General features: G+C 58.8%; 1 protein-coding gene across 1 annotated transcript; it reads right to left on the reverse strand.

Annotated features, from left to right (window-relative positions):
- Window positions 1-327: 327 nt before the first annotated feature.
- ACBD4 (acyl-CoA binding domain containing 4) lies at window positions 328-8,428 on the reverse strand. The gene is made up of 11 exons (XM_054396431.1): window positions 8,353-8,428; window positions 8,123-8,243; window positions 7,950-8,034; window positions 7,758-7,878; window positions 4,929-5,042; window positions 3,739-3,848; window positions 2,894-3,038; window positions 1,597-1,766; window positions 1,173-1,217; window positions 725-840; window positions 328-643 (listed from the first exon to the last, which is right to left on the reverse strand). The coding sequence occupies exons 1-11, from the start codon at window positions 8,426-8,428 to the stop codon at window positions 328-330; spliced, it is 1,419 nt and encodes a 472-aa protein (XP_054252406.1).
- Between the last annotated feature and the right edge of the window lie 6,518 nt (window positions 8,429-14,946).

Consider the following 14,946-nt stretch of genomic DNA (forward strand, 5'->3'; position numbering starts at 1 on the left):
GGTGCTAGGAACTGCCCCTACCTGTCCCCCCTCTCGTCCCCCCTCCCTGCCAGTTCAGAGGTGGCACTCCCACCAGCCTCGTGTGCAGGAGGGGAACGGGAACCAGGGTGGGAGGGGAGTTTGGGTTTGTGGACAGTACCCCACACACTGGGGACCGGGCAGCTGCCACCATAGCGCTCTGCTCACTGTAGGGACAAGGGTAGGGTGGCCAGGCTGTAGCAGGGTGGCTCTAGTGACAGCTGTCCCCTCCCTGCGGCAGGGCACAGGCAGCCAGGCCTGGACTGAAAAGGCAACTTTAATTCAGGCAGGTTTAGGTGGTCAAGCTTGTCATGGAACCGGGCTCCGGGCATAGGGACCGTGGCTGTCCCCTGCCACCAGCCCAGTGCCAGGAGCACGGTGCCAGCAGATCCGTCTGTGGGCAGCAGCGAGGGGATCCCCTGGGATCCCATCTGGGGCGTGGGGGTGATGCCACGTCCCGATCCCCATGGGCAGCCGGTCCCTCTGCGTGCCGACAGTGCTGGTGAGACCCTGAGAGTGACGGTGGCGATCGGCGGTGCGCGGTGGCTTCCCCTCCTCTGGGCTGGGGTCCCGGCCCACAGCAGCCCCGTGGCTGGGTGAGGCGATGCCCTCGGCGCTTCCTCGACTTGTGCCAAACAGGATGGGGAAGGAGGAGGGGTGGCAGCCCCCGGGTTCGGGGCTGGCGGCAGCAGGAGGGGGCTGTCACCTCTTCCTGCCCTGCCAGCGCCGCAGCAGCCACTGGGTGAGGAAGGGCCAGGTGGCGAGGAAGAGCAGGATGCGCAGGGTGCGTGGGGAGATGGCCAGAGGCCACGCGGACGCTGCCTGGTGAGGGGCCAGAGAGAGAGGGGGCGTAGGGAAGGGGCCAAGGATGACACTGGTGTGACCAAACTACCCCCACACCTCCCACTGAGAGGCATGCAGCAGCAGGCCACAGTCACAGCCTGGCAGTCCTTGTGGCGTCTGTCACCGTGTGGGGATCTTACATCAACGCTGCGGTCTCTGGTGCCAGGATGTGTCCCCGGGGATGTCACCTGCCTCCTGCTGAGGGACCCTTCCTCCCCACACTACATTTCCAGCCTCCATGGGCTGCCGAGCAGTCTGGGACGGCAGGGCCGTGATGCAATCAGTGTCACTACGCAGTGCCTCCAACTCACCTGCAGTTCCAGCGGCTGGCCAAGGTCGGCCTCAGCGGTGTCCCCCTGCAAGACAGGAGGGGTTGGGGTGCAGAGAGGGGTGGGCACCCCGTTGCAAACCCTGTGTCTCCGAGAGGGGAGCTCCTGTGAGAGATCTGGCTGGGACCCCAGGAGCAATAGGAGTGATGAGGACAGCAGCTCCCGGCTCAATTCCCTGCCCACACCCCAGCTCCCTGCCTGCCCTTCGGAGGTGATCAGAGCAGCACCAGCCCCTGCCCCACTGAGATATGTCACCAAACGCTGAGGTCCCCCCACACCTGGTCCACTCGAGGCTGACTGTTGGCTGGAACTGGAGCCCAGCCCTGCTGGCCTGGCACACAGTGGGACAGGCATCGTGGCCCTGCCAGTCCCTGCACGGCACAGCACAGCATGGCACGGTGCCTACCTGTGCGGCGGTGAGCGCCTCCAGCTGGCTCAGGTGCTCCAGCACCTGCCGCATGTCGTCCTGCAAGGCTTGGATGGTGCCAGCTATGTGGGTGTCCAGCTCCACCAGCAGCCCCTGACTGAGCTCAGGGCTGCTCCCAGTGTCCTGCTCTCCCCCAGCAGGCTGCAGGTCTGTGGGGCACAAAGCCAGGCACCTCTCAGAGGTGGTGGGGCAGGCACATGGTACATGTGCTCCCCCGGGGCCCCTGGGGTTGGCATGGTCCCTGCTGCACACCAACAGCAAGCAGTGGAGTCTGTCAGGTGCCTGCTCTGCCCCACAGGCTGCCCACACCACAGCCCAGCTGCACACACCAGTGCCAAGCCTGTCCCCAGTGACACAAACTACCATGGCCCCACAGCACGGTGCAGGTGGCAGTGGGTGACCTCTAGCCCACTGCTGTGATGGGTGCACAGATCACCTTGCTTCACCTGGCACCAAATGCCAGGCAGGATGCTGTGCCAAGCCCTCAGGCTCAGCAAAGGCCCCAAACCCACTTGGCAAATGCCCATTTAACCAGCACTGCAGGTGCCAGCTGAGCAGGGCCCTGCCACCAGCCCCGGGGGACAGCCCAGCCCCACCTGCTGGACCTCGTTACAAGTTAACTCCCAAGGTCAAGCAGCCCAGGAGGGGGGAAAGATAAGGGTGAGTTGACAAGTGTGCTGTGCCCAGGTGAAATGCCCTCTGTCCTATGGGTGAGGATGGCAATGCCACCCTGTAGTAGAAAGGCACCTGGGGTGTGACTGGGGACAGCCACAGAGGCTGGCAAGAGGTTCTCTGTCCTCTCACCCCAGAGGCACAGCTGCAAGGGCCTGGCTGTCCCCAAATGCATGCAGGAGTCCAGAGTCCCCAGGATCCATGGCCCAGCACCAGCCACTGCTCCCCAGCACCACCCACATCCTTAGGCACTGGGGCAAGGATGTTGGCAGCAGGGACCACAGGCAGGAGCTGGGTGCAGGACACTGGGGATGTGCTCCCTGCTCCCCTCACAAGCATCCCCCAAATGCAGGCAATTTAGTACCACTCTGGGGACAGACAATGTGGGGGACATGTCCTAGAGTGGTCACCAAGCTGTTTGGGGACCAAGAGACGCTATGGGGATGGTTCAGGACTCCCTGCAGCTACTGCCTGACCCACCCCGGGGCATGAGAGCCAAACTCTGCTCCCCTTGGAGGCTGCTGCCCCCCAGTGCTCAGCCCTGCTTGCCTGGAGGTGGGGAAGTGCAGCAGGAAGGCAGGCAGGGGCCAAACCCTGCACCCACCTCTCTGGGAGCCAGGGGCTGTGAGGCCAGCGCTGCTCCTCCCCTCCAGTCTTCTGCCTTCACCCTGACCAGCACCGTGGGGCCTTGGGGGCTCAGGCCCAGGCTGGATGCTGCTGTTTGGGGTCAGAGCCAGGGGCTGCCCAGCCTGTACAGGCAGAGAGAACACTCCTGAGATCCTCACTCCCCTCCCCAGGGAAGCAGAGCCACAGCAGGGGACACCAGGACAGTGGTAGGGCCTCTCCCCCTTGCCCTACAGTGGCAGCTTTGGTGGTGGAGGGTGTGTGGGGCTGAAGGAAGCCAAACTCCCACTGGCAGCAGCAGTTGATGCCCAGGTTGGGAGGTGACAGAGCAGAACTCCCCCAGGGGAGCACAGGGCACAGGCTTGAGCTGGCAGAAGAGCTCCAGGGAGAAGCCAGGCAGCCAGGAGCATCCTCCCTCCTGCCCACAGCATCTGCTGAGCTTTGGGTAGCACCTCAAGAGCAGACAGCTGCCAGTGCCAGAAGCAGAGAGCAGAGCAAGTGGCAGGGGTGCAAACCAGGTGCCCACACCAGCCCCAGCAGCCCACTGGTGTCCTGGTGGAAAAAGGGGCACCATGGGTGGTGCTCGGACACACTGAGCGGTCCTCAGCCTCCCTTCAGTGACACTGACCAGGTTCCAAGAGCGACACAAAGCCCCCAGAGGCTCTGGGAGTCTCACAGGTGTGCCAGTGCCATAGTGGGGAGCTGACAACAGAGAGCTCTGCCCGTGCAGCATGGGCATGACAGGGCTGGCATGGCAGGGCTGGCAGGGGGCACAGCCTCTGCTGTGGGGCAGCTGGGGCCCAGCGCTCCCCAGCCCTCCATTACCTGCTCAGGCTCCATCTGCTCCAGGGTGTCACAGAACACATCCCCCTCGGAGTCGCTGGTTCCCGTGCCAGCCTGGCGCGCCTCGGGCACTGCCAGCCCCAGCCCACCTGCTGAAGGGAAGCACAGGGCTCAGCTGCGGCCTGGCCCCCACTGCAGGGCAGCTCTGTGCACGAGGCAACAGGCTGGCAAGCAGGCAGCACCTGTGTGCACCAGGACAGGCAGGAGGAGAAGGAAACTAAGGCACAGACAGGGAAGGAGTTGGCTCTGTTGCCACCACCTGGATCATGCCCATTAAGCCATGCCCCTTCTCTTGCCCACTCATTCATGGGCAGGCACATGCCAGTGTGGTGACACTTGAGGGTGGATTTCTCTGCCCATGTGTGGTTCCCACCAGCCAAGAGCTTGGCAGAGCAAGGAGCCTCTACAACAGGGATCATGGCCCCTGCTGCTCTGGCAGGGAGCAGGCACTGGTCATACCATGCCAACTGCCACCACAGTGACAGCATGCCCTGGGCACAGGCAGGGACACTACCTGGCTCCCTGCACGCTGCCAGCCTGGGTGAGATGAGGATGGGCACAACCTGGCCACAGGTGCTGGCTCAAGGCCCATATATGCTCCCCAGGGGACAACAGGGGGGGAGGAGGGGACAGCCCCCTGGGGCACCCCACACAGGGCACAGTGTGAGGCCCCTCCAGGCCAGGGGAGCCCCATGTGCCCTCCAAGGAGGCACACAGTGCTGGGCGGGTGAGTGAGAGGCTGACCAAGAAAAAGCAGGACTTTGCCATGGCACAGACAGGGCAGACTGGGGCTTGGCACCATGGGTCCCAGAGCAATGGAAGGTGTGGATGTGGCTCGAGCTAAGGGAGAAGATCTCCAGGAGCACAGACCTTCCAGGAAGATGTCTTCCCAGTCCACAGGCAAACTCCTTTGCCTTCTCACTGTGCCCCTTAGCACAGGGAAGAGCAACACTGAACAGGGTAACCTCAGGGTTACCCTGGCATCCAGCGTGGCACAGGGAGCTTCACCTAGGAAAAGCTCCAGCTGGCTGTGAGTCAGGAAACGCCTGCAGCACCAGCAGGGCTGGACCAGAGGTGCCTGAAGCTGTGTAGGCAGATGGAGGCCCAGTCCCATTGCCAGTGCCTCCTCTGTAGGGTCTCTGCTGGGTGCTGGCCACACCAGGGAGACCAACCTGGCCCATGCTGCCCAATCTGTTGCTCCTTGGGCAGGGCATCGTTGGGGTGCTCCAGAGCTGGGCTGCTCCCTGTGTCGTCCTGGCTGGGCTCAGCTGTCTGCTTCTGACTGCCTGCATGGAGGGAAGGGCAGAGAATTAAAGGTGACTCTTGCAGTGTGGGCTCAGCACTTCCCTCCTGCCAGCACAGCCTGGGGACATGCAGACACAGGGCCACTGTCCTGCCAGGCTGGCCAGCAGCCTCCAGACACAAGGCAGAGGGGTCAGTTCTTTTTGCCAATAGCTGGGAGTCGGTTGGCAGCATCTACCCTGCCCTCTCACTCACCCAGGGGTGGCAAGAGAGTCCCTGTCCCAAGCCCCCTGTGGCAGCAGGCCAAGGGCCAGCAGCTGGGTAAACACCAAGAAGTGACAGGTGACAGCCAGTGTCCCCTGGCAGGGCACAAGCAGAGCCTAATGCAGGAAGCACTGTATGGGGACAGTCTTGTGTGGGCAATGCACACTGCCACCACCTGCCAAGGCTTCCAGCAGGCACCAGCACCCCAGGGAGGGCTCCAGCCCTTGCCCTCTGCCCTGTGGAGTCCATGGGGTTAAACCCAGCTACGTTTCCAGTGGCCCCTGGGGACTTTGCTCCTTGCTCCTGGCTAGGCAGGAACGTGGCAACCTGCCCTGCCTGTGCCTTGCCAGCACATCCTTGCCTTGCCCAGCACAGCAGACCCACAGCTGGGGGACCCTCCCTAGCCCAGCCCAGGCAGCTGAAGCCCTTCAGTGTGGGGACAAATGCAGCCCCCACCCTGCACAGGGGTCAGCAGCAGGGCTGCTCTGGCTTCAAGAGCAGACCCCCATGCCCACAGGGCTGGCAGAGCAGCACTGGGGCTGTTTGTTAAGGGCTGAATTGTTGGTTCCCAGTTGCCTTGGACTCTTGGCCTACATGGATAAGATGCTGGTGAAAGCAATGCTGACTGGAGAGCCACTGGAACTGAGTCATTCATGATTTGGCATCCATGTGACACCTTACAGTGTGCTGACCTTGGAAACAATCAAAACCAAAGCTGCTTGGACTCCCCTCGTGCAGAACCTCTGCCCCCAGAAGGCTCCCAGCCTGCCATGCTCTGCTCCCAGCCCCTGCAGCTTCCCCTTCCTCCCCTGGATTGTCAGTGAGGAAAGCTGCAGTTACACAAAACCTGAAGGTTAGAGAACCTTAACCATAAATGACTCAACAGCTCAAGACACTCAAGGGTTTAAGCCACTGAAAGGGACCTAGGAGAAAGATGAGGAGAGGTTGTTTAGAAGGGCTTGTAGTGATAGGACAAGGGGCAATGGTTTGAAACTAGAGCAGGGCAGATTTGGGTTGGACATCAGGAGGAAATTCTGCACAATGAGGGTGGTGGAACAGTAGCACAGGTTGTCCAGAGATGTGGTTGAGGCTCCATCCCTGGAGACATTCAAAGTCAAACTTGATGGGACCCTGAGCAACCTGATCTAGTTGGAGATGACCCTGTTGACTGCAGGGGGGTTGGACAAGATGACCTTTGAAGGTCCCTTCCAACCCACTGGGTTCTACAATTTGATGAAACCACTGCTTTAGGCACCTCAAGATGGTTCACTACCAGCTGTAGACGGAAGTGCCAGAGCCATCTGTAAGTGACACGAGCTCAGGGTGATGCTCCTAAGCAGGTAAGGACCAGGAATTTAGATCCAGCTTTGATGTTTCAGAGACAATAAATTCAGTTTGTTTGCCTTTTCAAGGGATTCAGCATCAAAATGGAGAACAAAACTGACGGGGCACCACAGGAAGGAGCAGCCATCCTGAGGCCAAGCTTCACAAGCAATGTGTTTTTGCTGTCCTTGTTGGAAGCAGGGGATGAAAGCAGCTGCCAGCTGTGGGACAGATGCCTGGGGACAGGCAGGGAGCAAGTCCATTTGTCAGAGCTCCTCTGACATGAGCAAAGCACTGACAGTTTATACAACTGCTGTGGATTCACCCCAGAGCTCACCCACTGCTCAGCTCATCCACTGGAGGTGTGGCACAGCCAACCCTGCAGATGTGCAGCCAGCAGGTTTGCTCTGTAGTGGCTGACCCCTTTCTGAACCACCAGGCCCAGCCCTTTGCTCTCTTGGATGTGTCTCACCATTAAGATACACCAAGGACTGCTCTGCTCCAGGGTGGGACAGGTCCCCAGCCACCTCCCAGCAGGAGGCTGCAGCCACAGGCATGGAAAGAGCTGAGAAGGAGCTTTCTGTAACACTAGGTGATGCCAGTAATCCCATTTCTCAATCCTACTTTCTCCACATCTACTCTGCTGCACAAACTGGCCAGCCTGCTCCCATGTTTACATCAGATGACCCAAGCTCCCTGTTCAAGCCTGCCCTGCCTTCCCCGGAGGTGGGCCAGCGCCAAGACGAAGCAGAGCCTCCCTGCTGCAGTTCTCTGTGGAAGCTGATCCCCTGCTCCCAGCACAGTGACTCAAGCCAAGAGCTGTTTGGAAGCCAAATCTCAAGTTCTTGCCTCAAAGGCTTGCAGAAAGAGAGAGAGAGGGCCCAGAGTGAAGCAACACCTGTGGCATTTGGAGAGACACTCGTTTGGTGGTGTCCAAACAAGCCCCTCAGCTGCAGCTGCTCCACGGCAGGTAGGAAGTGGTGCCCAGCCTGTCCCCTGCTCAGCAGGCAGCAGCAGGAGGTGCCTTGGGGAAGAGCAGAGCCCTGAGGCAATGGCTGCACCAGTGCAGAAGCAAGCAGTGAGCAGCAGGAGCGATGTGCCCAGAGAAGAAGAGTGTGGCACAGGGTGAGGGATGTGCCGGGCACAAGCGGGGCACAGCGGCTCCCACTCACCCCCTTTCCTCTTGAAGAAGGACTCGGGGGGCCGGGGCATGTCGTGGATCACCTCGTAGAGCGGCTCAAAGTACCCAAACATCTCCTTCGAGGTCTCGTCCATGGGCACCGTGTCAATGATCTGGGGAGGGATGCAGCTCGCAACATGCAGCACCCAGCGCCCAGCCCACCCTCGCTCTTCCTCCCCGGTACCTTTTGGGCCACCTTCTTCATCTCAGCCACGTAAGCCGCCATCGCCTCCTCCTTGGACATCTTCCCCAGGCTGTGCCAGGCATCCCTGCGGGCGATGGCAGCCGTGAGGCGGGGAGCGCGGGGCCGACCCGGGCCCGAAGAGGATCACCCCAACGCCCCGCCACGGGCCTTACCACTTGTACCGCCCGATGGGGTCCCAGAAGCCGGGCCTCGGGCCTTGGCAGCACCCCGCCGTGGCCTGCTTGTAGTAGCTGTAGAAGCGCAGCATCTCCTCATAAGAGGGTCGGTACGAACCTGCGAAGGGACGAGGCCTCAGCGGGGACGCCGCGGCGGCAGCTCCCGGGCCCCGTTCCTGGCCCCGTTCCCGGCCTCACTCCTGGCCCCGTTCCTGGACCCCACTCACCGCTCCGGGGCAGCCCTTGGATAACCTGAACGGCGGCGCGGAATTGAGCCCCGCAACTCGGCTCCTCCACGTCCATGGCCCCGACTCCAACACCGGCACCGCTGCGTGTTCCTCTCCGTAGGGGGAAAGCTCTGAGGCCTATCAGCGCCCTCCTTCCATCGACCGCTTCTCGTTCTGTCCAATCAGCTCTCCGCTTCCGAAAGGGGCCGCCCTGCCCCTTTCCCGCCCCTTCTCTCCTCACGCTCCGTAGCCAATGGTGGAACGCCGACAGAGTGCCCCCTGCTGGATGAAGAGAAGAAGCGACGCAGCCTAGGGGTGCCAGGGTCCGTCACCCGGCGGCGACCCCTTGTGGACTAGAGGAGGTACTGCAGAGAGTGGGGACCGGCGTGGCGCGGGCAGTGACACCAGCACTGTGACCGTGCGCAGGGACAGCGCACCCGGGATAGTGACCATGCACCGGGACCGTGCACTAGGACAGTGAACCGGGACAGTGAGAGTGCAGTGGGACGATGCCAGTGCAACAGTGAAGTGGGGCAGGGCGCTGGGACAGGGACCCTGACCACCGGGGCAGTGACAATGTGCTGGGACAGCGAACTAGGACGGGAAGCCTGTACCAGGACAGTGCACTGGGACAGGAGAGGTACACGGGGCTGTGCCCCAGTGCTCTGGGACATTGCATCAAGGCACGGGGTGATACAGAGGGACAGTGCACTGGGACACTGCACACGGGGACACTGCATTGGGACAGCACATGGGGACATTGCAGTGAGACGTTGCACTGGAACAATGCACTAAGGCACCGGCACACTGGGATATTGCACTCAGGCACTGCACTTGAACAGTGCACTGGAACACTGCACTGGGATCTTGGAGCACTGGGCAACTGAGACACTGCACTGGGAAAATGCACTGATGTGCTGGGACAGTGCAGTGGGATGTTGCACTGGGACGTTGCACTGGGACACTGGGATGTTGCACTGGGACAGTGCCGGTGGGGCACTGTGCAGGGGCACGGTCCCATTGCATGGGCAGGGCCCAGGTGGGTCAAACCGAGCAGTTAATTATGTTAATTATTATGGAGGTTCATTGACTGTGAGGTGACGCACAGGCAGAGTCTGGGCTCCCCGAGGAGAAGCTTCTTCACCTTTCCTTGAAGGCAGGGTGCTGTGGGGACACAGGTGATGTGGGGTGACACAGAGCTATAAGGTGCCCTGGGGATATTATGGGGATCGCTGGGGATGGCTTGAATCCAGCCCTCTCCCAGGATCCGCCCAGATCCCTCCCTCTCCCAGTGCTGGATGCTGGGAGGGACACCAAAGCAGCTCTCACCAGCCTGTGCCACACTTTGTCACCCTCCTCACTCTGCTTTTCCCACATGTTGGGGGAGTTTCCTTAATCCCACCTCCAAATCCCAAATCCAAACTGGGGGACACATCTCCCCCAAACTCTCTTCTCCTCATCCCACATTCCCTGGGGGAACAACTTCTCTCTCTGTTTCAGCTCCAGCAGAAATCGCAGCCAAGCCCCGGGAGGCTTCTGCCGTGGCTCTGACTCAGGCTTTGGGGCTGGGCCGTTCCTGACTCGCTGCCAACCCCAATCGCATTCCCGGCTCGGAGCCGTGATTCACGGGACACGTGCTCTGCCATAAGCGGCCGGGAATGCGCAGCTCCTGCTCTCCCTGGATTCCTTCCAAGTCCCAGGCAGCCAGGCTGGGAGGGAAGGGGGCAGCTGCAGCCTCCCCTTTTTGCTGTGCAATTTCGCAGAGAGGGGCCGGGGGGGCTGTGGGATTGACCCCGCTGGGGCCGATGCATCCCTGCGTGAATGAGAGGAGCCAGCAATGGGCACTGGCAGCACAGAAGGCCAAGGGCAGCCTGGGCTACATCCAAAGCAGCAGGGCCAGAGAAGGAGAGAGAGGATCCCGACCCTCTGCTCTGCTCTGGGGAGACCTCACCTGCAGGGCTGTGTCCAGATCTGGGACTCCCAATACAAGAGAGACATGGACCTGATGGAGAGGGTCCAGAGGAGGCCACAAAGATGGTCAGAGAGCTGGAGACCCTCTGCTATGGGGACAGACTTGGGGGAGTTGGGGCTGTTCAGCCTGGAAAAGAGAAGGCTCTAGGAAGACCTTAGAGCTGCATTTAAATATCTGCAGGGGACCTGCAGGCAGGCTGGGGAGGGACTGTTCAGAAGGACCTGTGGGGATAGGACGAGAGGCAATGGTTTGAAAGTGGAGCAGGGCAGGTTTAGGTTGGACATCAGGAGGGAGTTCTACACAGTGAGGGTGGGGAGGCACTGGACCAGGCTGCCCAGGGATGAGGTTGAGGCTCCATCCTGGAGACATTCAAGGTGAGACTTGAGGCACCTTGGGCAGCCTGCTCTAGCTGGAGGTGTCCCTGCTGCCTGCAGGGGGTTTAGACAAGATGACCTTTGAGTGTCCCTTCCAGCCCAATGCAATCTATGAATCTGTTCCCAGCCATGCAGTTCCCACAGGATCAGAAGGCCTTGGAGCAGAGCTGCAAGAGCATTTTTGGGGGTGCTGTGGCCTTGTTCTCTGAGGGGTTTCAGCAAAGCGGCTGAAGAGGTTCACTGTGTTCCACCTCATCCCACACAGGAGGTGACATCAGCCCAGGCTGGGCTGGCCCTGGTGAAGAGTCCCTGTGAGGGTTGTAATCCCTGCCAAACACAGCCAAGGGGCTGCCCAGATGTGGCCTGAGCTGGCCAGATGTTGCATGGGTCATGCAAGTCTCGAACTGCAGCACCTAAGTACTGCCCTAGGGTGCCCAGGTATCACCTAGGGTGCCCAGAGATTGGATCTGGATGCCCAGATGTTGCTCCAGGATAATCACAGACCACACAGGGTACCCAGATGTTGTCCCAGAATGCCCAAATGTTGTCCCAGAATGCCCAGGTACCACCTAGGGTGTCCAGATGTTGCCCTGGATGTACTCACATGTTGCTCCTGGATAACCAGTGATCACCCAGGGTGCCCAGATGTTGCCCTGGGGCCCTAGGTGTTGCCCTGTATGTACCTGTGTTGGTTTAGGTGTCAAGATCTTGCTCCATGACACTCGGATATCATCCAAGATGCCCAGATGTCACCCCAGGCTGCCCAGATGTTGCCAGGAGTGCCCTCATATTGCCTTGCACATACAGATATTGCTCTATGATAACCAGAGACCAGGTAGGATGAGCAGATATTGGCTTGGGTATCCAGATGTTTTCCCAGGACACTCAGATATCACCCAAGATGCTCAGGTACAACCCCAGGGTGCCCAGATATTGCCGTGAGAGCCCTGATATTGCCCTGCACAGACAGATGTTGCTCCAGAATAACAAGAGATCACACAGTGTGCCCAGATGTTGCCCCAGGTGCTGCTCCAGGATACTGAGATATCACTCAGGATGTCCAGCTGCTCTAGCTTGTCCAGATGTTGCCCTAGATGTCCAGACACTGCCCCAAGTATCCCTTAGCCTAGGGTTCGGTCCTGGGTCCAGTTTGGTTCAATATCTTTATCAATGACCTGGATGAGGGCACTGAGAGTACCCTCAGCAAGTACCTGATGATACAAAGCTGGGAGGGTTGTGCTGCCACCCAGCATGACCTGGACAGGCTGAGAGCTGGGTGCAGGCAAACCTCAGGAAGTTTAATAAGGACAAGGTTAGGGTCCTGCATCTGGGGAGGAATATCAGCAGGCACCAGGACAGGTTAGAGGCTGCCCTGCTGGAAAGCAGCTCCATGAGAAAGACCTTGGAGTGCTGGTGGGCAGCAAGAGACAACAATGTGCTCTTGTGGCCAAGAGAGCCAAGGGGATCCTGGGGGGCAGTAAGAAAGGTGTCCAGCAGGGCTAGGGAAGTTCTTCTACCTCTCTACTCTGCCCTGCTGAGACCACAGCTGCAATCCTGTGTCCAGTTCTGGGCTCCCCAGCTCAAGAGAGACAGAGACCTGCTGGAGAGAGTCCAAGGGAGAGCCTCAAGGGTGATTTGGGGACTTGAGCATCTCCCTGTGAAGAGAGACTGAGAGCCCTGGGGGTGATTCGTCTGGAGAAGAGAAGGCTGAGAGGGATCTGATCAATGTTGAGGGGTAGGAGGTAAGGGGAGGGTCCCAGGCTCTGTTGGGTGGTTCACAGTAGTAAGCCAAGGAACAATGAGTTCAAACTTGAACAGAGAAGATTTCAGCTCAACATGAGGAGAAACTTCTTTGGTGTGAGAGTGACAGAGCCCTGGAGCAGGCTGCCCAGGGGGGTTGTGGAGTCTCCTTCTCTGGAGACTTTCCAAACCCACCTGGATGCATTCCTGTGCAGACTACCCTAAGTGATCCTGCTCTGGCAGGAGGGTTGGACCTGATGATCTCTGGAGGTCCCTTCCAGCCTCTGATACACTGTGATAGTGTGATATCATCGAGGGTGCCCAGGTGTTGCCCTACGATACTCAAGTATCATACAGAGTGCCCAGTAGCTACCCCAGAGTGCCCAGATGCTGCCCTAGGTGTCCACGAGTTGACCCAAGATAATCAAGTATCACCCAGGATGCTCAGATGTCACCAAGGGTGCCCAAACATTGACCCAGGGTGCCCCAATGTTGCCCTAGGGTGCCCTAGGACACCTCTATCTTGCCCTAGGTATCCAGATGCTACCCCAGGTTACTCCAGAATCACCCAAAGTGCCCAAAAGTTGCCCCAGGGTGCCCCAATCATGCCCTAGAGTGCCCATGCGCTACTGATGGCATCTCCAGATGTTGCCCCAGGATACCCTAGTATAACCTAGGATGCTCAGATGTCACCAAAGGTGCCCACACATTGACCCAGGGTGCCCAAATGTTGCCTTAAGCATTCAGATGTTATTTCATGTTGCTCCAGTATCACCCAAAGTGCCCAGAAGTTGCCCCAGGGTGCCCCAACCTTGCTCTAGGGTGCCCACATGCTGCTGTAGGCATCCAAATGTTGCCCAAGGACACTCTGGTATCACCCAGGAGCCCAGACGTTGTTTCAGGTTGCCCCACTTGACTGGGTCTGGCAGCTGTTGGCAGTGCCAGAGCAGTGCCCCAGCCCCGTGTGGAGCCACTGCCTCAGTGGAGATTTCCTCTCCCCCTGCTGCATCTCCCAGTCCCACAGTCAGCTCTGGGGTGCCCTCCCTGTCTCTGTGGCCACCATGGATTGTGGCAATATGCCATGCTGCCTGGTGGGAAAATACCTCCTGTGGTAAGGCTGTGGCAATGCTGCAGGCAGGGTATCACAACCTGGCTCGGCCACCCCTCATCAGCTGGGACCCCAGAGCGTATCACATGAAGGGAACCTCCTAGCACCAAATTTCTTTTGCCATTTGGTGTATTTTGAGGAGAGAGACTAAATGGAGCTTGCAATTCTGGCCTAGCTCTTTCCTGTCACCAGTTACAGCCATGTCTAAGCAGGTGGAAAAAAGCTGCTTTACAAGCCGCACAGAGACAAAGAAAAGCATGGGGGGCTAATACATGAAGGGAACCTCCTAGAACCAAATTCTTTTTCCATTTGCTCTCTTTTGAGGAGAGACTCTAAATGGAGCTTGCAATTCTGGCCTAGCTCTTTCCTGTCACCAGTCACAGCCTTCTCAAAGCATGTGGAAGAAAGTTGCTTTACAAGCCGCACAGAGACAAAGAAAAGCATTGGGGGCCATGCCATGAAGGGAACCTCCTAGCACCAAATTCTTTCTCATTTGGTCTCTTTTGAGGAGAGAATCCAAATGGAGCTTGCAATTCTGGGCTAGCTCTTTCCTGTCACCAGTTACAGCAGTATCTAAACATGTGGGAAAAAGTTGCTTTACAAGCCGCACGGAGATAAACAAAAGCATTGGGGGCTAACACATGAAGGGAACCTCCTAGCACCAAATTTCTTTTTCTATTTGCTCTCTTTTGAGGAGAGACTCTAAATGGAGCTTGCAATTCTGGCCTAGCTCTTTCCTGTCACCAGTTACAGCCATGTCTAAGCATGTGGAAAAAAGTTGCTTTACAAGCCGCAGAGAGACAAAGAAAAGCATTGGGGGCTAACATATGAAGAGAACCTCCTTCACAGGATGTCAGGGGTTGGAAGGGACCTCCAAAGATCCTCCGTCCAAGCCCCTGCCAGAGCAGGACCAGAGAATCCACCACAGGTCACACAGGAACACATCCAGACAGGGCTGGAAAGGCTCCAGAGAAGGAGACTCCACAACCTCTCTGGGCAGCCTGCTCCAGGGCTCTGTGACCCTCACAGTGAAGAAGTTCCTCCTCATGTTGAAGTGGGACCTCCTGTGCTGCAGTTTACATCCATTACCTCTTGTCCTATCCCAGGGTGTAGCTGAGCAGAGCCTGTCCCTGTCCCTTCTCCTGCCCCCCAGCCGTCAGATATTTATAAACATTTACTAAATCCATTCTCAGTCTTCTCCTCTCCAGACTAAACACCCCCAGGGCTCTCAGCCTCTCCTCCCCAGGCAGTGCTCCAGTCTCTTCAGCATCCTTGTAGCCCTCCCTTGGACTCCGTCCAGCAGATCCCTGTCCCTCCTGAACTGGGGAGCTCAGAACTGGATGTAATATTCCAGGTGAGGTCTCACCAGGGCAGAGTAGAGGAGGAGAATCTCCCTGGAT

Source organism: Indicator indicator, chromosome 37 (assembly GCF_027791375.1).
Source record: "Indicator indicator isolate 239-I01 chromosome 37, UM_Iind_1.1, whole genome shotgun sequence".
Taxonomy (NCBI): domain Eukaryota; kingdom Metazoa; phylum Chordata; class Aves; order Piciformes; family Indicatoridae; genus Indicator; species Indicator indicator.